This window comes from Porites lutea, chromosome 10, assembly GCF_958299795.1.
Source record: "Porites lutea chromosome 10, jaPorLute2.1, whole genome shotgun sequence".
In the NCBI taxonomy this organism is placed as follows: domain Eukaryota; kingdom Metazoa; phylum Cnidaria; class Anthozoa; order Scleractinia; family Poritidae; genus Porites; species Porites lutea.
In genome coordinates this window covers 6,667,963-6,691,886 of record NC_133210.1, presented here as the reverse complement: position 1 = coordinate 6,691,886, position 23,924 = coordinate 6,667,963, and the positions used below count along the sequence as shown (strand labels likewise).

The following is a 23,924-nucleotide window of genomic DNA, read 5'->3' as shown; positions in this document are numbered from 1 at the left end:
ACTGAAATAGGGTAAGGGAAATTACGTGGTCACATCTCACCCATACCAACGCCTTAATTTTCCAGGGGGCAGCTACCTCTCGGGGCTGCTGAAAGAATGCAGTGGTAAACTGAATAGTATAATACGAAATGCCTGAATATTTCTCGACATTCTGTTGCACTGTGGAATAGATCTGTACTTTGCGCCTCAAAGCATGCGTGGGGTGTGATAAAAATTAGACGAAGTATATAACTTCGCAAATGCAAAATCTATCACTTTATAATGCTGTCACTGCAACATAAAAAAGGCAATGTCGTATATTCAATTGCCTTTAGATGATCCATCTAAAGCACAGAAAGCAGAGTTCACGTTTGAGATTGAGCAGATGAAACTGTTGGGTTCTCATAAGAACGTTGTATCCATGGTTGGGTGCTGCACGATTCAGGACAAAATGTCCCTAGTCATAGAATACGTTCCTTGTGGTGACCTGCTGACGTGGTTACGCCGCAGAAGAAAAGCGGTAAGGAGATGAACAAAATTCTACATTTATTTTAAAGGTGAATTATTGTGAAACAAATACAGGGAGACAAAATTTCGAATCTGTTGTGCTATCAGGAATTGTTATACGACTTATATACTTGATTGATTAATCTAGATCATCGAAATTCAAGCCTCCCAGAGATCATATGCTGACAAAGAGGCTCCGAGAGATCATGGAGAGACCAGGGATCAAGTAGGCTTGTTATTAAATTGTCTCTAACTTTCCATACTAGCTCTGTTGTAAAACTTTCTACTATTCTCTAGACTGCTTGTTTGATTATATTTTAGTCCGGTTGACCTATCCAACCTACTCATCTGATTATTGCTACGTGGTTTGCACGTGACGTAATCAAAACTCAAAATACAGAATTATTTAGCCTCTTCTGAGTTTTAATTTACCGAGCTATTAGAGCAGCTGAAGACGTATAATTTTTGCAATGTTGCCGGTCAAAATGGTTCTTCTTTTTGTGATAGAACAAGTTTGAATTTCTTAACTATTTCATGAGGCAACATTAATGGCCGCTGTCCTGAAAGCCTTTACCTTTTAAGGTTAAACGACTGACTTTTTATTTGGAGATTTTGCTATAGCGAACATTCCTTGTATTTGAGTAAGTATTAAGTTTAATTTTTACGAGCTCTAGAGATGTCTACTTGCTTCATGGCAAAACTCAGTGACATATGTTTCTGTTATTTTCCGGCCGCTATATTAGTGTTCCTCATGCAGAGGGACGCCAACATGGTGTCTCCATACAATTGCAAAGCTCTATAAATATGGGTAACACAGTTAATGAGAATATCTGTCACACAAGAAGCCTCTCAGACATGAATCTTGGCAAGAATGTTTGCATATTCATCTCCTTTCATCTCTCATTAATTGAATGGTCGGACTCTATTTTTTGACGGCGTGTCTGTGAAAGACTCATTTTCCTGCTTCCCTTCGCTCAGGTTAGCAAAGTGGCTAAGGAACAGATTAAGCAAGCGGGGAAAACACAATTGCAAGTGAGCATGGAAAAGACTCCGTTATTACAGGATACCAGTGGGGACACAGCGTCGACCTCTTGTTATCTCGACAACGAAGTAAGAACCTAATCAGCCAGTTAAGGGCTAAAATATTTTAATTCTAGTTTATTTGTGCTTAATATGTTAGAATTGTCTCTAATAATTTCACTTTTCGGGAACAGAGCATCACCACTTTTTGAAAAAAGTCAACTACAAAGACGTTTTGAAAAATGAAAGATTTAGAATGTTTTACTTAGATTGTAGAATTCTTCTCTTTCAGTTTTGTTTATATGGGGATTCTTTATCTTTAGTCTTCAATACATCATAGGTCTAAATGCCCGTTATAGATACAGCCGAATGCAAATTTAAGGCATTCTTAAACGGAGTACAACATTCCACGACATTTTGCTACCTAACGGTTACCTTAAAAACTGACAATAGTTAAACAATTAACAATTACATCGAAAATAGACAAAAAGACGGATGAAACAAGTACTTAAAAATGCACTTAGTTTTTTTTCGAGAAAATGTCTTGAGCTACCTCTCTATGATACAGCTGCAGCTTTGCGCGACAGAGAGAACGGCCAGAAGTAGACTTATATATGAAGGTATTTTTTTTATTTTCAATTTTATTTTTCCACGCAGGAAAGCAAACAATCGCATGAAATATCAGAACTGACTCTGTTATCAGAAGAAAGCAATGATGAGGTCCGACAAGAGCTGGCGTCGACTTTCCAAGGCCATCTTGTACTAGGAAATACTTGACTATTTCGACTATTTCATTTCACTTTTCTTAAATTTAATTATCTGAACGTGGATAAGGCATGAAGACAATGAGGAAATTTGCTGAGAAATAAGTAACAATTTTCCGCGAAAGAAAAAGTCAACACCTTTATTGACCGTGCTCTGAAATAAGCCAACGAGAAACCTCTAGAAACCATATGCTGATCGAGTCATTGATTAGGTCCACAATACCGTCTGACAAAGAATTTTCAGTGTATGTTTATATAGTACAACTGCTGTAACCAGGGCCACTTAGACAAAGTTGACCAATCAGATTACAGGAAAATAACAATACATTCCAAGAAAGTTGGTTGTGGGCCAATCAGTAGGTCGTAAGGAAATAATAAGTTACTCGAAGGACTAAATTTAAATACTGATAGCAAACGTTTATCAAGAAAGCAGAATGTTTCACCAGACTATGTTTTTCAATCCAAAACTTTTCATATAACACCCGGAGACGTATTTGTTTGACACAGGTTGTTATTTTGTCATCTACCAGCAATTTCTTCGCTACCATTGCCGCTCTTTGCAATAAAACACAATATACCAGACGTTTACATTTTTTGCCTCCCTCAACGCTCTAACGGACTCCTCAGTTAGGGTTCAAAACGTCACGTCGTTAGGTTATAATTGGTTGAACTCGATCCATGTTGTTGATTTCTTGTCGTGGTTATTATGATTGACAACTAACTTTCTCGGAAAGTATTGTTATTTTCCTGTCATCCAATCGGTCAACTTCGTCTAGGTAACCCCGGTTATAGTAGTCGCCCTGTGACTATTGATGAGATGAAAGGTTTCACCAGAGCAATCTCTCTCGGTCACTCCTATACCAGAATACAATCAATCGAAGCACCCAAGCGTGCAACATTCCATAAATCTTGACAGGTCTGCCTAATGAGTCCACAGGTATATTTTGAGCGATTTTCAAAAACTGGTGAGTATTTTCCCTCAAGGTGGCACAATCCAATTTAGGTGAGAACACATGGGTACCTACTTTTAGGCACAACAAACATGTCTTCCTTTAGGGGTGTTTCTTAGTGTTGGTTAGCTATTGCTTGGTGCTGTGGGTATCGCTCAGTGACTTTCAGTCTTTGGCGTTACGTCATTTGGTGATTGCACCTATATCCTCAACACCAAGAAACTACCACTTTTAGTTAAATTATCCTTGACAAGACAAACGCTTTCGCCGAAAAGAAGTGCGGATTAATTTGCATATCTTTCACCTACAGGAAAGAGAGGAAAGTAAACTTTCGAAGAAGGCACAAGTGACCATGGAAATGATCTCATTACGCCAGGGTGACGTCACACAGGACATGGCGCCGGCCACTCATAGTTTGTCTGAAGTAAGAAGGAAGTGCCTAAGCCTTAGGCGGCCTTTTGTCATGTATTAATAAAGTAGGAAATAATGTTATACCTTTTTTATCTTTTCGTGCTCTGGGTGACGCTAAACGTGACCTTTATTTGAAAAGATATCGCGTTACAAGCGACTGTTAACTGGGGAATGGAATATTGGGGTTTGCGAATTGCGAACGTGAGATAAAGACAAATTTCATCTTTTGCTGCCCACTAAATTTCTGCTCTAAAGTCTTGTTCTTGGGCCAGTGGAATTTCATCGTTTTAGCACATATACCCCAAGCTAACGAGTGAGAATAATACCAGTTTCAGCACTGAGGCACACATAACAACTGAGCGGTATGGAGTGCTCTTGCACGCTCACTCGCCTCAGTAGTAAAGAACCTTTGATACACGGCTTTGTACGTTCATCGGCTCGACGGTAATGCCATGCTGATGAGGCCCAACATGGGCGAAATAGTTGTTTATGGTGCCACTGCCCCGATGATATTGTTGTGCGCATGCGTAAGGTACTGGCCATGCCGTGGAGCAAATTCGTGTGCTTCAGTGCTGAAATTGGTGTTGTTCAGGAGTGAGAATCGGTGTTGTGGAACCTTTCATAAAGGTTTAATTTGTATGAGGGCTCGGGCGATTGCAATTTAGGACTCACTAATAGTAATAAAGATACAGTAGTCTATCTAACCTTGACTCCATGATTTAATGATTGCGTTATTTTCAGTACTGGGTAACACTTTTTCTACTTGTAAATGCCTTCGCCATTTTCTTTATCGTTTAGCAAAGTTTCCCCGTTGAGAATAAAGTTAAGGAAGATGAACAATCTGCGCACCTGGACCAAGTAAACTTTGCAGTTTCTCCGCCTCAAAACAAGAAAGATGCCGTTCTTGAAGTGATTCCATCGACTTCCACGGAAGTAGGTTTACTGTAAGACGAAAATAAAAACACCACAATGACTTTTCACTACTAAAGAAAAATGCCACCAGAGCACCTCATTATGTTAGGTTTGACGTAAGAAGAACACAACCTGATCTGTGTTTCCCTGTGCCACTGAAGTTTTTCGTCGTTCGCGTACCTATCCTGTGCTGTCTTGAATTACGTCACAACGTCCCACTTTCATATTCTCTTGAGGTATTTTCAGATTTGGGATTGTCATTTCAAGAACGATGGCTTTTATAAGGAGTCGTCTAGATGGTGTATCTGATGTTTGTAAACCAAACCCCAGTGTGTGCCAGGAGGTGCCAGAGGTTTTCCCGTAAACAAAGTGCGCTGAGGCCACGTAAAATTTTTCAAATTGTGGGGGGCAGGGTTAATTCGTCCTTTATATTTTGAGAACAGACCCATAGAGCCAGGGTACCTGTTATCTCGCTCTAAACTTGTCACTTTAAAGTTACTTTTAATAGATAATACCTAGTGTCTGGCAACAACAAATTATGTCAGTTTTTTTTAAAAATCTTTCTAGCGGTTGGTTACTTATTTACTAACAAGGTAAGTAACTTGAAAGTTATGCTGTTTCAAGCTAAACCAATATTTGATAGTTACTTTTTTATCAATTTAACTAGACTGAGCAATTCAAAGTAACCGACAAAGAATTGCTAACCAGCACATCAGCATCACCAGGAAAAAGTCAAGCTTCCTCGATGCCCCTTTCAATCGAAAACCTAGACGAGGATCTAAGTAACGAAGAGGAGAACTTTTCTACGGAACAACTGTTTTTATTTGCCTGGCAGATAGCTAAAGGAATGGTAACCAATCTTTTTTTTTTGGATAATGTTGATTTGATTCTGATTCTGAGTATAACTTGGAAAGAAAAATTCAAAAGTCAACATTTTATAAGCATGAAATAGATGAGATAAATAAATTGGTTGCTTTTCTAGATATAAGTACAGTTATTTATTTCATTAAAATGAAAAATCTTCTTAGTCGATCGGTTGACCCAGTTTCGGCTAAATTCGTTTCTTTACGCATCTGAACGTAAATATTTGCATCAGATCAGTGCCGATATTTACTTTTCATTTGTCTATACTTAATTACTAAGTGTTCGGAATACCACCGTTATTATGTTTTGACATAATTTTAATTATTCTTTCGTTGCTTATTTGTTGTTAGAATCATCTCGCCGAAAACAATCTTGTTCACAGAGATCTTGCTGCCCGTAATGTCCTTGTTGGCTATGACAACCAGATCAAAGTGTCAGACTTTGGGTTGATGAGACAAATCTATGATGAAGTGAGCAACTCAGCGAAGTCCAAAAAACTTCCTGTGAAGTGGATGGCCCCAGAATCACTTTATCAAGGCGTTTACACCACCAAAAGTGATGTGTGAGTTCACGATTCCCGCTCCCTTGAGAAGGAAACTATTGAAACTTTTCTACTGAATCGCTTCTCAAAATTTTAGTTCCCGTAAAAATTACAGAAGCATATAAGTCCGATTAAGCGCCTAAATTCCCCTTATTTGTTCATAGAAAATGGCATGCTAGGGTTTTTAGCCGTCCAATTAGAAGCACGGAAAATTGTTTGCCCAAATATGGAATCATAGTATTGAAGGCATCCGTGTCTAAAGTATAGCTGCTAAAAACGGATTCTTCCAGTCCTTAACAGTTTTCCAATTATATCCAAAACTCAAGAGATACACGCATTTTTGGGCTCGTCCATGACAAAGACAAGGAGACAACAGATAAATAGGGCAATAAACAATAGTTTTCTAAACAATCTAAATGCCGTGAATCTGTACATATTTATAACCTCTTTGATTTTTCTCATAGTTGGTCTTTTGGTGTTGTTCTTTGGGAAATGGCTACCTTGGGTGAGTGGACGGTATAATTTTGCAGTTTATACTTGTCATCTTAAATTTGAGGTTAAATGACAGATCAACAAAAAAAATTTCGTGGTCCATGACTCTTTTCGACCGTAGAAATGATGTCAAAATGTTGAAAACTCATGCACGACCCACAGGATAATTGTTTCACTTCAAAGTTGTCAGCCTTCCAAGGTAATCAAGGCGACATTACCTAAACCCACCTTCCCGCTTTTGCCATGGTGGGATGTGGCTTAACTGTTACGATTGTTATCAAGGCAACTGCCACCAGGAGGGGCGAAAAAATGTGTCTTAAATGTTCCATTTGCGGCAAGTTGGAATTTTTTTGTCTGATCTGGGCTCTGTCTTAATTGATTAAGTGCTGTGAGACATCTCCTAGATGATAATTAAAAAGCATATTTAGCAATTATTGAATTCGGCTTTCGTAGGATATGTAGAATTCTGCAGATCGAGGAGGGTGTAGGAGGGTGTTATCGGCCGAGGTGGATAACACCATCCGAGATCTACTTAATTCTTCGTATCCTACGAAAGCCGAATTCAATAATTGTTTTATTATTCCTTCAAAATAATTCCACCGGTTTAAAAACGAGCTAAAACATGTTAACCTCGGTCGATATACTGTCTAACCTCTCGGTACGGACACCTCTCTATTACGGACAGTTTCCAATGTCCCGACAAAATTCTCATATATTTTATATAAAAAAGAAAACCTCTATAATACGGACTCTCTCTAATACGAACAATGGACACTTAATCTTACGGAATTTATTACTTACGGACACTGCGGAGATCAGGCGAATGCCGAATCCCGATCAGGTAAATCTGCACAGGGTGAATCTCGTCTAGTCTGGCTGATGTGCTATATAGCTATGCAAAGTGATATAAAGCCCAGTCGCTGTATACCAAACAACGATTTGTGAAAGGTGTACAGAGGAACATAATCGACTTTTTGAAGGCTTGAATCACTACAGATAGCATAAAGATCTTTCCTATTACATTTTGTACTCTAGTTAGTGTTTTCTACACTTGCAAAATAGCGAAATTAAAAGACGCTTTCAGAATTGTGCTTTAATTTACGTTACAACTTTTAACATGCAGCATTGCGCTTTAGCTCGTTTCGTTTTAAAACAGTAATGTGTCTGTTGCCGAGATGTACTATGTTGTATGCTACTGAAAGACAGTGTCATTGTACTGTGAATCAGTAACTTTAAATGCAGTTTAAAGTCGACTGTAAGCCTGGTTTTAGTTACTGAACAATTAAAACTGTAAGTGGAGTCATAAAAGTGACGTCATCGTTGTGACCTCTTTTATACGGACACCTTTCTATTACGGACACTTCGCTCTGTCCCTTCGGTGTCCGTATTAGAGAGGTTCGACGGTGACAATATACGTGTTGCGCACAAACCGATAACCACTTTACGGCGACTGCTTACTAACTATCCATAATGCATCTTTATCGGGAAGGTCTGCTCAGGTCTACAAATATACTCCAACTCTGTCGAGTTGTCTTCTTGCTGTTCTTACGATGTTTTTAGACAATATTTCTCCATGAAACAAGTAAAATGCATGTTCCGCGACAGTTCTGCCATTTTGTTCTAACTAACAAACAACTCAAGCTCGTCCCAAAGTTTTCTCAGTAAACGGTTCAATAGTGCAATTTTGCTGCACTTTTGACGTCATTTTGACGTCATTGATTCACTATGACAAAGTTCTTACCAAATTTGGTCAACAGTAGCTGTTTATGGTAAATTATTCGTGTGGTTTTAACCAATCAGAAACAGGGAAATGTTTTGAAAGAATAATAAGTGACAATACATTAACTTTGCAAACATTTGTTCGCTGGAAACGAGAAGCGCCTTATCATTAATCACCCTGCCTTCTTTCATGACACATTTAACTGCATTGGCTATCCAACCTCCATTCAATCACCGATTTCTGCAAAATGGCCTTATTGAGTATATATGAGAAGAAGTGACAATCGACTGGGGCATCTTAAATAGAAATCTATCTAATGAAAAATTGCATGTATGCAGTTGCCGATATGTAATCATTTATTTTCTTTCTTGCAATCGTCAGGAGGCGTACCATACCCCACGCTGACCAACTCAGAGCTGTATCGACTGCTCGGTACTGGTTATCGCATGGAAAGGCCTGACATGTGCTCCGATGACGTGTACGTTTCTTGATCAGGGTCGTGTTAGAATTAACAATTAGATTCAACTTAAGTTTTCCGTGCCTCTGTTCAGTTACAATTCACAGCGAACGTTGCAACATACGAATTCGTCAAATATGTTAACGCACTCTATGATCATATCAAATACTGACCAGACGGACGGCAAGGGTGAACATTTGTTGGGATCCTCACTTTTTTAACAAGGAAACTAGACCACATTTTCAAAACCATTTGCCATTTCAGATAAAGCAGATAACACATTGTAAGTTTTGCTCTAAACCCTCCAAGCTTTATGGCCAATAAAAGCACTATTAGCAGTGATTAAGTTAATCCCTTTCCTGGGGCCGGGGGAAGTACTCCTTATAATGGCCTGTAGGGAGAGGCTCCGCCCGAAAGGAGTACCTTTCTCCGTCTTCTATTACAGGAATTTCGCTAGCCGAAGTATATGAAAGGAAACTCTGTCATTTCGGTCTGTAAAATGACTTAAGGGGGCTACGGAAAAATTTTTGGCTGTGAAAAAGTCGAGAAAATGTTCTATTTTCGTGATCTAGCTCATATTTAAAAGGAAATGCTTTTACAGCTGTTAAAAGGGATAAAAAGTTCTCTGAACTAGATACGTGAAAGGGGTACAGTACCACTTATCAGTAGAATGTATAGCAAAGGGGTACCTTCTCTGTCAAAAAAGAATAATATACACAATGGTAAGGGGCTGGATCTCGGGGCGGAGCCTTCCCGGGTCTCAACTCATGAAGCTAAGAGGCCTTTCCTACTAAAAAATTTTCTTTCATTCCAATAGACCCCTTTCGCCTATATGTTTTGTTTCCCAATACAGGTCATGTGATAATACTCCAAGGAACTGTTTCTTTCGAATTTCATGTTATTCAAATTCATATGTATGCATAGTAGACAAAGGGTCAAATTCTCCTGGGAACTCTATTGGGAAAACAAAACATACAAGCTATAAAGTGGCTTATATATTGACACGGTCTAATAATTGACTGGAGCTCTAGTTAATTAGCATTGAATGGTTCTATTTTTTTCCTATTCATAACAGATATGAGCTGATTTCTGACTGTTGGAACGAAGACCCTTACATTCGTCCCAGTTTCTACCGTTTGATCGAAAAACTGGAGGCGATAATGGAAAGGGATGCACCATATTTGAATGTAAACAAACACAATGAAGATCGTCCGTATTACAACGTACCTCCTTTAGCTAGTGCTGATTGATATGGAGAAGAAGGGGCATCCCCAATAATCGGACAGCTTAAGACGGAACGAGTATAAACAGTAAATGCATACTTATTGACTTAGATACTAAGCTAAGAAAACACTGAAAGAATTATAACAAACATAAAAAGAGCTTTAACTGTAAAAAAAAAAAAAAAAGAAAAAGTGTAACAGTAAGGCCCTCCAGATCTAATCAGGAGCCCATCATCCAGGAATGTTAATCTCCCTTATAGAGTGTTAAGATTTTTACTTAGCTAGTATAGACTAATCTTTCACGCAGAAAAAAAGAGCTGGACTGAGTAGGATTTCCAGCAATTAGCGTATGCGATCAAAGAAGTATAGAGCTATTAACGTACAGCTATTAACAGTGATTAAGGTTTTAACTGAATGACGAGCCTTAAAAGTTAGCCACTAACTGAGAAGATAGCTGAAGATCAACCGTTATGTTGGATTTCACCGAAGTTGTTTTTAGTGCAAGGCGAATTTTTCGTAAACGATTGTATTTATTACTGTCAGTAGTGTAAATTATAAACGGAGAGGTTTAAATAAGAATCTAGGGATCACATATTTAACTATTGTTTTAATGCTTTGCAAAATCCGTATTAGATATAGAATGGCTGAAATACCTGTAACGCTATCAGTATAATTAAAATAACATTGTTACGCACTTGACTTGCTTTATACTTTGGCATTTCTCATTTCATATTGTAACCATGTAAATGGTTTGACCAATGAATGACTGCATGACCTGATAAGTCATTAACGTCGCGGTACTCCTTTGTTTGTCCGTCAGTTAAGCGATGGTGCCTCAGGGTCATTAAAAAACAAACAAACAAACAAACCGTCCTTTGTCATAGTTATATCTCAGACTCGTACCCAGCGTTATTTATGTGTTTTGGGGGTGAGAGAAGATTGGGGATTAGGTTAAGGCGCGCGCGGGGTCTCATGGAAAGGGAAGAAGGAAAATTAGCGGCGCTATTTTTCCTTTGTGCAAAGTGCTAAAGTGCTGGCCCAGTTGTTCAAAACGTGGATAAAGCTAGCCACTGCTTAAATCTCTATCTAGTGGATAACGCAATCAGTTTCCCTAATACTTATTCACTGGATAGTGATTTATCCGGTGGATAGCGCAATCCATCGTTTGAACAACCGGAGCCTGGTCGGCGAGAGATTATATTTCCTCGCAGCTTGGCTACTCGCTTTCGTGGATTCCAATGGGAAAAAAACCTCTGGCACCCTGTGTGGTGAAAGACCAAATAACGTTTTGCAAAAGCTTTTCTGGGCTAATGGCTTTAAGAAGGAACTCTAACACCTTAACTATATTTACCTCTTTAAACTATTATTTTGAATGAGTAATTTTCCACTTCTCAGCCCTAATTACCCGCCAATGCACATATGACTATATTTTGGCTGTCTTATGGTATTAGGGAAACTTTAAGGATTCAGCCTAGTGTAAGAAAATAGACTCAACGGAAAGTTTCATTTTCCCAATTTTTTTTTCCTTAACCAGGGCAGGGTTGTTGAAAGGTGGGTTAAGCGAACCCAAAAAAGAATAAAAAGCTCTAAAAAGAATAAACTGAGGAAACTATCCCAGAAAATGCTTTTTAGACTTTCAAAAAAGTCCTTTGTCCTCTCGTGAATTCGTCGCTCGCTTGGCCGCTTCGCGGCCTAAAATAAAGCTCGGTCCGCTCGCTAAGAAACTCATGAGGTGGACTTGTAGCAAGGCTAAATGCTTTTGAACAAAAGGAAAAGAAACGCGGATTAAAAATTAACCTTGGGTTAGCGCTAATCGGTCTTCGACTGAAGTGGGCCCAGAAAATTAGCACGGTTGTTAGTATTGAAGAGGATTAAGAGTCCTTCTCCAATTGTCGTCGCCTGTGTACGTCCTCCATAACACGTGGAATTTGGCAATTAGTTGCAATCGTAGTCGTACAAAAGCAGCCTAAGTTAAGCAGGGGCAACCAACGAGATTATAGTTCAAAACCACTTAAACATAGCATTGTTGAACGTATTTTAGTATTTAAACGGTATAGGAAAATTTTTATCCCCTAAAAATTTTTTATCTGTTTCGGTTTCCTAGCTGAAAGTCTAGTGATCCGAAAATAATAGGGACCAAAACTTACCTTTTCGAAAATTGTAGCCAGATAAAGGCTCCCGAAAAATCTAGGTGTTTAGGGTAAAAATCCGTTAAAAATGGGCAATTATAAAATTTTATACCAATTTTACGACAAATGTTCCGAAAATTCTGGATCTCAAATCGTCTTCCGAACAGATTTTTCCAAAAATTGACGCTGGGTGCCCCTGAGTTAAGATTTAGGAGAGAACGAATTTACAGGAGTCTTCATCATTAAGTCTTAAAACAGAATTGAAAATCGGCAGTAGCGCTGGATCAGCTTAACCTAGTTTAGAACCAAGTGGCCTCGGTTTAGTAAATCAGATCAATTCACATTTCACATTTCAACACAGGCTGCCCAAACTCACGTTACGAGGCCAAGGGCGTGAAGTAATTTAATACATACCATAGGTGACGCGTGACCTGTGCTGGACGGACGGTGTCGCGTTATAGTAGGCGACCGTTGAAAATAAGAGACTTTGTACGAGAAATAAAATACTGAGATCGGCGAACACTTAATAACGTTAAACCTAATTTTCCATCAATGAAATGAGTAAAAAAGACTTACCTGTCTGTGATGTATTCCACTGTGTTTTGGTGTCTGCTTGTTGTCTTACTGGATTTTTTGGCTTTATTGCATAACCACTGTTACTCCGTTCACAAGACGTTATTTAGCGTTCGCAGATCTCAGTATTTTATTTCTCTTATTTTCAACGGTCCCTTGTAACTTGACACCGGCGCTTCGTTCAGCACAAAGGTCACGCGTCGTCACCTACGGTGTGTAATTTCCTTTACTCCATTTCCTCGTAACGTGAGTTTGGGCCGCCTGTGATTTCAACACTCGAAAACAACGCATTCTATAATCTGCATTACGTAAGTAATTAAGTAAGTTACCTTACACTACCTTATGTTACTTCGCTTCGAGATCAACTGCTTTGGAACTTTCGCTCACTGCTGCTCTTTGGCAATAAGAATTCTTGTCGTAAAATGCAGGGTTCAATCGTGCTCGTAATTTCAAATCGGCCTTAAATTACTCGCCCGATGGTCCCTGAATTGTACTCCACTTAGTTCTGATACCATTACTTATAAATATCGCTATCATTAAAATTAATAACACGCTTCAGCTAATGCGTTTACAATTGCAATGCAATAATAACAGTCAAAACCAATTCTCAGGCAACTGCAGTCTCTACGTTCATAGATGGAAAACTACTTACATTTTGTTTTAAAATTAGCTAAAGCCTGCTATGCAAAGAAGAATACATATAATTGAAAATGAAACATATGGAACAACCTCTTTCGATCTCTTGCTGCGTTAACATTAAGGTAATTTTTTAAATTAAAAATCCTCTAAAAAGTCATCAGCCTTGTGTAAGCTCCTGAAGCCCTGCATGAGAACAGATCTCAACCTTGTCTTCAGGATTAGGAAATCTCTGGAGATGAGACTGATCTCAAACCCGCCCACACTGGGTGCAAGTCAACTGAGAACAAACACGTTTACTCGTGTTTTTTTTGGTATTAACTTTCAATGCACAGAAGCTATTCCGTAACACTTGAGTTTCCCAAGGGTATGATAACCTCTCTCAAAATCAGTTCCTGTATCTCCAAATCTTAACTGTAAAACTGGCAGGTCATTCTTTTGAGTTAGAAGACCGCTGTCCTCACGCCAGGCTTTATCATTTTTATCACAGTTGCATCCACTTTTGATGTCTGCACATGTATTGGTCACCCCGCATGCGCACTTGTAGGAGTCAGCTGGGCTGGCTCCACCCCAGTAGGTCATTTTCTTGGAGTCACGCGATACCCACCAGCTATATGGTTTACCATTATCCAGAAGAAGTGCGTGATAGCATTCATACTTGATAAATTGCTCACAATGTGCAGCGACATTCAGAAGGCCAAACAATTGTGGGTTGCTAGTTAGCCCTGACCCTTCGTAATGGACATCACGTACGTAGCTTCCTTTTCCTTCATAGCCGTTAACTAGAGTTCTGCCTTCACTGTCGTGACCGACAACTGTTACGCCAACTTCATTCTTGTCTGTCATGTCGCAGTGAACAGCAAAAGACTTGTAGCCCCCAACTCCATCGGGATCGATAACATAATTGCCACTTGGGGCTTTTCTGTTGTTGTATTTTATTTCACTGCATGTTTTAGGTAATGCGGCTAGATGAAAGAAAGAGAGAAAGGAAAATAATTATTTAAAACAAGCTAGACATTACATTGTGCGTAAAAAATAATATAAAAAGTTAGCACACGCTTCGCGAGGAATAAACGCCCCCTCTACGCCGTTAAAGTTGTATTAGACGCCCCTGTCTAGTAAACGCCCCCTGTCTAAAATAATAGACGCCCCCTATAAGAATTACTCCAAAATACTAGGAATTAGCAAAAAGGAAAAAAATCATCCAATTCATTCAGTTTCTTGCTTGATTAACAATGCTTTGCGTACTTCATCTTGTTCAATATCAAGTTGAAAGTAAGGATAGACTTATAACGATGGCAACACAATAACCCTGAGCGAGGATTCTGAATTGAAAGAGTGATATGTGTCTCTATACACGGCCTAGACGTATTAATTGATGAAGTGGATATTCCGGTATTCTAAAACTCTCTTGATATTTTTGCCGAAAGTATATTATTTTTTCGAACTTATTATTGCACTTTTGAGAATAAACGGCTCTCTCTCTTTTAAACGCTTCCTATCTTTTAAACGCCCCTTTTTGGACCCCTAAAATTAAATAAACTCCCCGTGCGTTTATGAGGTCAACTACGGTTTCACCTAAAGGTGTTTCGTATCGCCGATAAATGATTAGAAAGTTTGGTCTCTTGCTTGAATTACCGTGCGTTCTCGTAGAATATATAACTGTTAAAATTAACTGCAAACAAATTCCATGCAAGCATAAGTGTTGTTCTTGACAAAACTCCATCATTTCTTCAACTTTTTTTCTTCCATCATACCCTTGCAAATTTCTGTTTGTTGCGACGTTTTCATTTTTTCGAATAACGTCCCAGTGCTCCTTCAGTCAAAATTCTTACCGTCACAAGACGCTTCTGTGTCTGCTGTCAAGGAGAAGTCGTCAATTGCTATGTCACCAGCGTCAAGATGACTGCTTCCAACTACGCCTTCAAATATCACCTGTTAAAAACATAATACGTATATATACTTTTTATCATTAATTAACTTTATTAGTAATTCCAAAAACGGTACATAAGATTACATAATCGATACAATACACTAGTTAACGTCAGTAGAAAGCTAAATACACTAGTACACAGTACATACTGAGGAAAACAAAGCAAAACAAAATAAAAAGCAAAATTAAAAAGATTACAAAAATAAATACAAATAGAAAATTATTGAAGAAAAAAAATAGAATGATTACATATTACACACACAGAAAAAGGTATTCCTAACACTGGTTAATTCATGTCTTAAAATAGATATTTTTGTGAATAAACAAGATTTCAGATATTGTTGAAGGAAACGCAGTCACTTCAAGCTATCACGTAAAAAACATAATGTCAATGGAGTAATAAGTCCGAAAGGTTCGTCTTTATCCGACCTTAAAACCTAAAAAAAAAAAGGACAGGCAAGGGATGTTTAAAAAATTTATTATAAAAGAAATCACAGCGACCTCATTACAGTTAAAAAAAATAATAATAAGGAAATGTCTGATAGCGATACAGATCCCCTGAGAAACGCTAAGTGATATCTACACTGAATAAACAATAGTGAATTTTGCCGAATGATACATTACTTTTAGACATTTTATACGTATTTAATCTTAGTATATTTAACTGAGTAAGGCGCAATATAAAAACGGTAGGAGTCAAGTCAACTTTTTTTTTTCCAACAAGAAAGTACAGAATGCTCCTGACTAAAGTAAGGGACCAGTCATTATTTATGACATGAAGGGGGGTGGGGGGTGTACTGGATTTTTAGGAAAACATTAGGGGAATCATTTGTAATTCGAGACCAAAACTGGGGAGATAATAGTGTTTGCAGTCTCAATTTGTTCCAACACCACTTTGTTTAGGAAAAAGGTCAAAAAGCAAGTCTGTTATTATGGCGAATAACGTTTTGTGCGAACACTTTTATATTTACCCATTATGGCTCTTGTTACCCTTTATAACGTGCTAATACCAAACGCTATTATTCAACGTTGAACATAGCACGTCAGTTATGAATTAGGAAAAATAACTCTTGATAACTGAATCACTGTAATAGCTTGATCGCCTCCTCAGGAATAGGCTCCCTTTATCAGCTGTAGACTACATCCGATTCAACCCCCTCATCTCTCTCATCTTGAGAATCATTGTCCCATTCGAACCTCTTCATTTGTGTCTTGAACCTCATCATCCGATTCCACGACTTGAATTGCCTCTTTTGAGCCCTAGTATCCGATTAGATGACTTCATCTGCCTCGTGAATACTGTCATCCGATTCTATGACAACATTTGCCTTTTCAAAGCGCATCTTATTATCCAATTCGATATTTTCGTTTACCTCTTAGCCTCTTCATCCTATTCAACCACAAAATATAACCCTTGCTAGTTACTGCAGTTTGGCATTGTACTTGGTGGCTTTAAAACGGTCGCTAATTGCTCTAGATTTTTTCTAAGGTCGTGCTAAAAATACCTTTTTCTAGTAGACACAGACACAGTAAGGCGCTGAATAACTTTTTGTTCCAACTTAACTCTCCGAATTAGTTAAGTAGTACCCACCGAGTAGGAACCTGAGATCCTCTATTGGATAGTAATCGTATCGTTGATATGTCCCATTTTTTAAGAACGTATGGCTACTACAGAGCTCTCTCGGCATCCGCAGCCCCTACTCTATGGAGCGAATTGCCTCAGAATGTAAAAGGTGCTACAGTGGTCCTAATGACTTTAAACATTTAGTTAAAAGTTATCTTTTCAAGAAGGCTTTTAATTTATAATCATCCAAGTAACATATTTCCTACGTTTGTATTTGATTTGCATTTGATTTTGTTCATGATCCTTTATTCATTTTAAAGTTATTGTAAATTTTAACTCTAAGCTTAATTTTCAATTTTAAAACAATGTATTTTTTTAAAGTAATTGTTGTTGTAAAGCGCCATTAGCAGCAATGGAAATGACGCTATAGAAATAACTGTTGTTACTATTATTATTATTAGTTATTATTATTATCATTTATTTATTATAATAAACGTTTTCAGTACTATTAATTGCTTCCTACACTCTCCTAGAACTAGGGCCAATCCTTGGTCCTGAGGTACCAGGGGAGTTTTTTATTTGTTGGACAGAAACCTTCTCAGTATGTGCGCCTTTCCTAGGATGATGATCTTTTGAAGCTCATTAATGTTACTGGCTCCAGGGATCTTTCCTAAATTCTGGTCCTTTCCCCAACTAATAAGTCCCAGCGCACCAACAATAACCGACACAGTCTCTGTCTTCTTTCCCCATATTCTCGTTGGTTTTAATCTCTAGATCTTTGTATTTTGAGAGCTTTGCAATCACTTTCGTCAAGGTGTTTCGGAGAGATGGTACCGATACATCTATAAGTTTAATTATTATTATTATTATTATTATTATTATTATTATTATTATTCCTCGCGAAGAGAGATTATAATCTCGTCGCGGGCGCAGCGCGCGCGGTCTTAGCCAGCTGTAATGGACGCCCCATATTTCTATATGAATCTGTATATCGCTTGGTGTTCGCCTTGACGTCATCTAGTGTGTGACGCCGCGGAGCATTTTGTGTTTCAGGCGAAGAGTGTCTTAGTGCTTTTTGTCATGAATTTCGAATGTAAAAGTACTTGTAAGAGCAAATGAAAGCGATTTGGATCATTAGCCTGAAGATATAAGCGAAAATCGAGGTAACAAAACACATGTTTTGCTCGCAGACGAGCCACCGTATGCGATGCAAAGAAATGCGTTTAAGCTGGGTTTGTTACCGTCAAAACATAATAATAATAATAATAATAATTTATTATTTATTAGGCGCAAAATAGCATTCAAATATATGATCTAATAAGCACTAACAACAATAAAAAATAAAAAATAAAATAAATAAATAAATTTAAAATAAATGAAAAATTATACGTAAAATTTCCTAAAAAACCCCTAAAAATTTAGTTTAAATCTCTCTATATACACAATTAAAAAGGCAATTATAAGATTCGATTAAAAAATGTATTGAAACTAATAAATTAAAATCATCTTAACGTTAATCGGCAAGTCATTCATAGTCCTAAATCTATAAATCATGGGCTTCTTTAAAAAGTAAAGTTTTTAGTTTGGCTTTAAAAGGCCTTAAGCTTGTTTCCATCCTTAATGCACTTGGAAGTTTGTTCCATAGAGTCGGTGCAGGCACTTGGAAAGCCCTGTCGCCTAAGGTCTTTTTAGACATAAACAGTCATTCTCCTGAAAAATATCTTTGAATTCGTGTTTACTAGGGCTCGATTAATTTTATACAGGGCGCCCTTCCGCCCCGCGGAAGTTTTAGGAGAAAGGCTTTAAATAAAATATTATCGCCACCTTTATAGTATGTTTCCACTTGGCGTGGTGTATGTAATGAAACTACCCGGCGGGTACAAGGTCCCGAGTTCGATTCCGGGCGGATGCTGTTTTTCTATTTCTCTTCTTCTTTTTTTTTCTTCCTTTTGGTTTAGTTTTTTTTTTAGTTTCTGTAGTTTTGTTTTGTTTCTTTATATAGCGTAAGTTTCTTTAATTTATAAATTTTCTTCCCTATTGCCTTATTTCCCTTTCTTCCTACTTCCTGCCGTTCCCCCGAAGTGCTACATACGCGAAGTCTTGCGATCCACGTATCTCTAGTTATTATTATTTGTCCTCAAGAGAAAATTTTGACATGAACGTACACCGAAGTGAATTTACAAAAAAATGATCAAATAATATTCCCTTCTTATGGTCCAAACCCTGATGGGCTTCAACTATCGATCACAGTGCCTTTAAGGAACAACGTCATCTTTGATGATCTCATTAAGGTTTAGACGCTAGAAAGGCAAAAATAACGCTTACCCTATGCAATCCCAGAATAGATGAGGCATCTATGATGGCTTTTCTCCACATGTCTCCTTTATTGCCACTCTCAGAAAATACCATTTTCCCATTTATTGTGACTGTCAAGCTTTCAATGTTTTCACCCGACATATGGTAATAGAATTTAAGGCACGCGTTCCCTTGGAATTTCAGCGGAGGACTGTACAATTTTGCATTCATGAAATCACCTAGTTGTCGTGGACTGGATGCTTCTATGTACATGTAATAACCTTTAAGAAGATAACAAGAACAACAATTAGCTTTATTTGCATGACCGTAAACTTTAAACAGTAATGTAAAATGGTGAGTGTTTGTGTGAGCTGTCCCACGCCTTAAATCCAGGTTTGGTGTATACACCCCAGGTTTCACTATTGTAAGTCAGTCGAAATTGGCAAATCATCGTATCGAACATTTTGACATGCCAGAGAGAGATTTAGTTTGCTTAAATCTGTATGCGTTCTAAGACTGAAAGGGTCATGAAGGGCTTTCTCAGTCTAAAGTAAACATGAAAGATACTGTAAAATTTCCTGAACAAGAAATTCGTGTGTCTATAGGTAAGTATATTCCTGCAGAAACGAAATCGATAAGTTGATTATCTATATGAAATTTATAATCAATCCATTATACTGTTTTAATTTTGCTTCCTTTTAGGCACAAAAATCAAAGGATTTAAGAGCGCCTGTCCGTAAAAATCAAACATATCGCGGCAAGGGTGGAAAATTCCATTTCTTTCATATTTTAATGTTAGATAGGCTAGGGTTTAACTAAAATCACTGTATGGTTTTTTCGGTGAAATATCCTTTTATTTCAGAGATAAATGCAAATAAGCAAAATCCGTTAAAATCGTCATTTGAGGCACTCAATTATTACATGGGTTTGAAAGCCTCGCGTGCAAAAACCGATAACTCTCCCGTCTTTAAAACATCACAGTCTTCTTTTACAACTTCTAAATATCTGTTAAAATGATTTGGGGAGATAGTGCTCTGTTCTTTGTATACAATATAATTTAATTTCGAAGGCATACAATTTAGTTCAGTAAAAGTAATGCGTGAAAAAACGTAATTTTCACCATGTGCGAAACCTTCAAATTGATTAAGCTGCTGGTGGTTGAATGTTAGAAGGATGGTCTACAGATTCCTGTAAAAATGTCTTTGGGCAAATGATTAATAGCGACGCGAGAGCTTTACAAAATCTGTTAAAAATTCAGGTATTTGACCTTCCGTGGTCAACTTTGAAGTTGCGAGTCGGACATAAATTTAGTCCCTTCTCTTGTCTAAACCCACATTAAGTTAAAATAAGCAGATAGAAAGCCGTTTCGAAATGTTTTTACCTTATTATGAGCAGTAAAGAACCGGTCCAAAGATGATTTTAGCACCATTTTCCGGTCGTTCGTCGCTTGACCTCTGGTTTGTAACGTCTGCAATTTACACCTCACACCCGACACACCGCGTCAACTTTCGACGTCTTCAAAGGTCGAATACCAATCTTTGATCAGTTTTAGGCGAATTTTATCACGATTGCATCTTCTTCGACGGCTTAGCCGTTTGTTAAACAATGCTTTACACTGCAAGAAAGTATATATCTGACCGGTGCTACAACGGCACAATAATGTCGACGCTGCTCGTCACGCAATACTGTCATGTGCATTTTCACGGGGGAGGAGTGGTGGTGCTTGAAAGTACATGTAGTACACCTGGAAACCCTTTATACACGACTAAAGAGTTTTTTTAAAGCCGATTTATCAACGAATACTACGCATTTGCACGATGGCGTTACTTTACTACTACGACCAGAATCCTTTTCGTATTTTACTTTCATATATTTTTTTTAAATTTAGTAATCCCAGCAAGATCAAAAGTCCTGATTTATACAAGAAAGCGAAACCCTGAGGATTCTGGTCGTAGCAGTAAAATGGTGTCATCGTGCCAATGGCCTTTTTCTTCTTTCTTGCTTGCTTCATATTTGCTAAAGTCTAGTTTCTACTGTAACCACTCTGGCACTCTACAATCTAGCGCTGTTGTTAGTTACGACATCATAATAAACATCGACAAAAAACTAAACCTGTTCGCACTGCGACAAAAAAAAGAGTTTGGCCTTTGCAAAAAATTGGAAAATTTTGTAATTACCAAAACTTGAAAGATGCCTAGAGCTTTTTGTCAGGCGACAAAATCCTCTGTTCCTTTTATTTTGACAGGTATCCTTCGTTGGGTCATCTTATTTCGCGAACGTTATAAATTAACGTTATTGGTTACACTAACAACTCGCGTGTCTCATTTGCGAACAGGGTTTCAAAAATGAAAAAGAAGCAAGAATCATTGTTGCAGGCGGTAATCAAAAGGGATATGCTGCTAGTTGCGACCTGTTGTACACGAAATTTTTGTGAGCGTAATCAGTTCTTGTTTTGTATAAAAAGGTTATGAAAGTTTTCTGTACAGATTCTTCGAGACATGTGCCTTTTATTCGTTAAAACAGTGGTTGTTATAAACAAGAGTACCGAAGGGGGGGGGGGGGGGTAATCCCTTATATCTGCTATATAGGTGCGTGCGGCGCCAAAGAGTATGGTTTTTTATCTTTTTTGGTCTAAAAAAGGGTATCAATTTCGACCAGTTTGGTCTGGGTATGTTTTTTTAGAAGAAGCTACTTCTTCATAATTAGGCGATAAGACCATTTCCCTTTGGGTTTTAGGCCAACCGGGTACGTTCCGTAACAGTACAGTTTTGTATCCTACTTAATCAAAGCGTATAAACATTGCCTTTAACATTGGTCTGACCTAGGGAACTGATTATAAGGCAGGTCTGAAATAGGGTATTGATTTAAGGATCAGGTCTGAAATAGGGTAGGAAAAATCTCAGATTTTGGTCTGAAATAGGGTAAAGGTTTCAGGAGGCGTGCCGCACAACCCCGCCCAGTTTTTCTAGAAGTACCCCACCGCCGGGGATTGCGTGAATAGCGCGCGCACTGCAAAAGATGGTGACGTCACAGCTCATGCAAACCCGACTTTTGGATGGGCTGATTTAGCAACAGAACGCGAACGTCAGTTGACGACGGGAAAGCGCGCGGAAAGGACTAAACGCGACTTTCGTTGCCAATGTGCCGCTCTGTTGTTTGATTTGCGCGCGCCGTCGTCAACTGACGCTCCCTTTCTGTTGCTAAATCAGCCTAGAGTTGTGTTTGCAAGAGAGTTTGTAGTAATGACGTCACGATCTTTCACGGTGCGCGCGCTATTTACGTGCTATCACTTTGCTCTTTATCTTCGAGATTATCCTCGTCATCAATAAGCAGATCGTCCCATTCCTCTTGTATTCCTACTATTTAAAAAAGTTATGAGGAGTAGAGGGAGGGCGCTTATTCGATAGGGGCGCTTGTTTGATATTATGACCAACGGGGTGAGCGCTTATTCGGGGACAGGCGCTTATTAGAGCATGGGCCCTTACCGAGGAAATGCGGTACACAGATACGTAATAGGTTAAATCAGAAAGAGTTAAAATGAACGCACAGGACAGGCCACCAAACGCGTTAAGATGCATTTATACAAAATAGAAATACCGTTTGTTGAAAGGAAAAGTTAACAAGTGCCTCCCTTATTAAGCGCCCTTCTTCCAGTATAAACACCTCTCCTTTTAGCCGAGCTGGGGCGCTTGTTCGAGGAAATACGATAGTTACATAGCTTGCAAAATATAACGAAGTTTTAAAGAGCTGTCTCGTAACATCACCACTACTATGATTCTAAGAGAAGGGTTGGGAAATGACCTTAATGTCAGAGGTCCCTAGACTGTGACTGCATGCATGCTTATGTTAGAGTTTGTTCTACAGAATTGCAGCTGCAGACTTGTACTAAGTTCTTTAACAACTCCAAGTACGGCTTCTATCGGCAGGTTATGGCGCTGATAACGGTCCTGATACCGTTTAATAAAGTCACCCAGTCTGCGAGCTGACGACCAAAATTGTGAATAAACAAAATGACCAGTATTTGGATCTTAACAGGGAAAGACCGTGTCTAAGGGTATCACTATCTTAAGCTATAGATTGTCTTCAATCACTCCTATACCGGAGAGCTTTTGTGCAGGCACAAAAAGAAAGCATACCCGATAGGGCTTCTGTTCACGCAAAGAAGGGTGATTTCGGTCCGAAAAAGCCCCGGGGGGTTACTTGGGTCAATTTTTGCTGGGTATGTGCCGCTGGCCTCTCAGAGCCCCTACCCCATTGTGGCCAATTATAGACCCCATCTTAGTCACTTTTGAGCAAATATGTAATTTTCGCCATCCCAACTTTCACTTTCACTTTCTATTTTCATGAATTGACCCATTTTTTTAGATTGAATGAGACCACTTTACTTTCCGTCTGCAGTAAAAACATTCTGGTACGTTTGCTAACCGTAAATATGACGAACAGTCTTACCCCCAAAAATCCGAAAATGTGTGACCCCATTCTAGTAACTCTATTGAAAATGCGACCCCATTATGGTCAATCCAGTCGTAAAAATGCAACCCCATCCTGCGGCACATCCCCATTAGCCTCTTATAAGGCAGTACCTCCCCCCCTCCCCCCGGGGGAAACGCAAAGCTGCGACGCGCCGATCTCTAAACAGGAGAGTCACATACGGGATAGGTGTTCATACTTTACCGGATAGCTTTTTGTGTCTGCACGAAAAGTTATCCAGTATAGTGATCAGCCTTAATTATTGCTGTTGTTCTCGTTGTGGCTGTTTGCTACTTCACCCTTCTCCACCCCGCTAAATTGGATTGCGTGACTTACAAACGGCTGCCTGCAATTCAAGATGTGAGCACCGGCATTTCTGTGTCATTCTGTTGTAGCAGTCAGATGTAGTATCTGCGCGGTAATAGTTTCAGATACTACATTCTAAGCAATGTTTAACAAATGATTGAGCCGTCGAAAAGATGAA

The 23,924-nt window shown here is 38.6% G+C and overlaps 1 protein-coding gene and 1 long non-coding RNA gene across 2 annotated transcripts in view; both read right to left on the bottom strand.

The window, feature by feature from the left end:
* Window positions 1-23,924, bottom strand: part of LOC140950873 (uncharacterized) — a 373,771-nt gene that overhangs the window by 207,886 nt on the left and 141,961 nt on the right. The gene's annotated exons all lie outside the window — the stretch shown is intronic.
* On the bottom strand, window positions 13,503-14,039 carry LOC140950672 (neurexin-4-like). Its single transcript, XM_073399920.1, has one exon. It carries the CDS (start codon window positions 14,022-14,024, stop codon window positions 13,503-13,505), a length of 522 nt encoding a protein of 173 aa, XP_073256021.1. The 5' UTR covers window positions 14,025-14,039.

Coding starts and splice junctions, on each gene's coding strand:
- LOC140950672 (XM_073399920.1), bottom strand. CDS start 14,024: ATGACAGACAAGAATGAAGTTGGCGTAACAGTTGTCGGTCACGACAGT.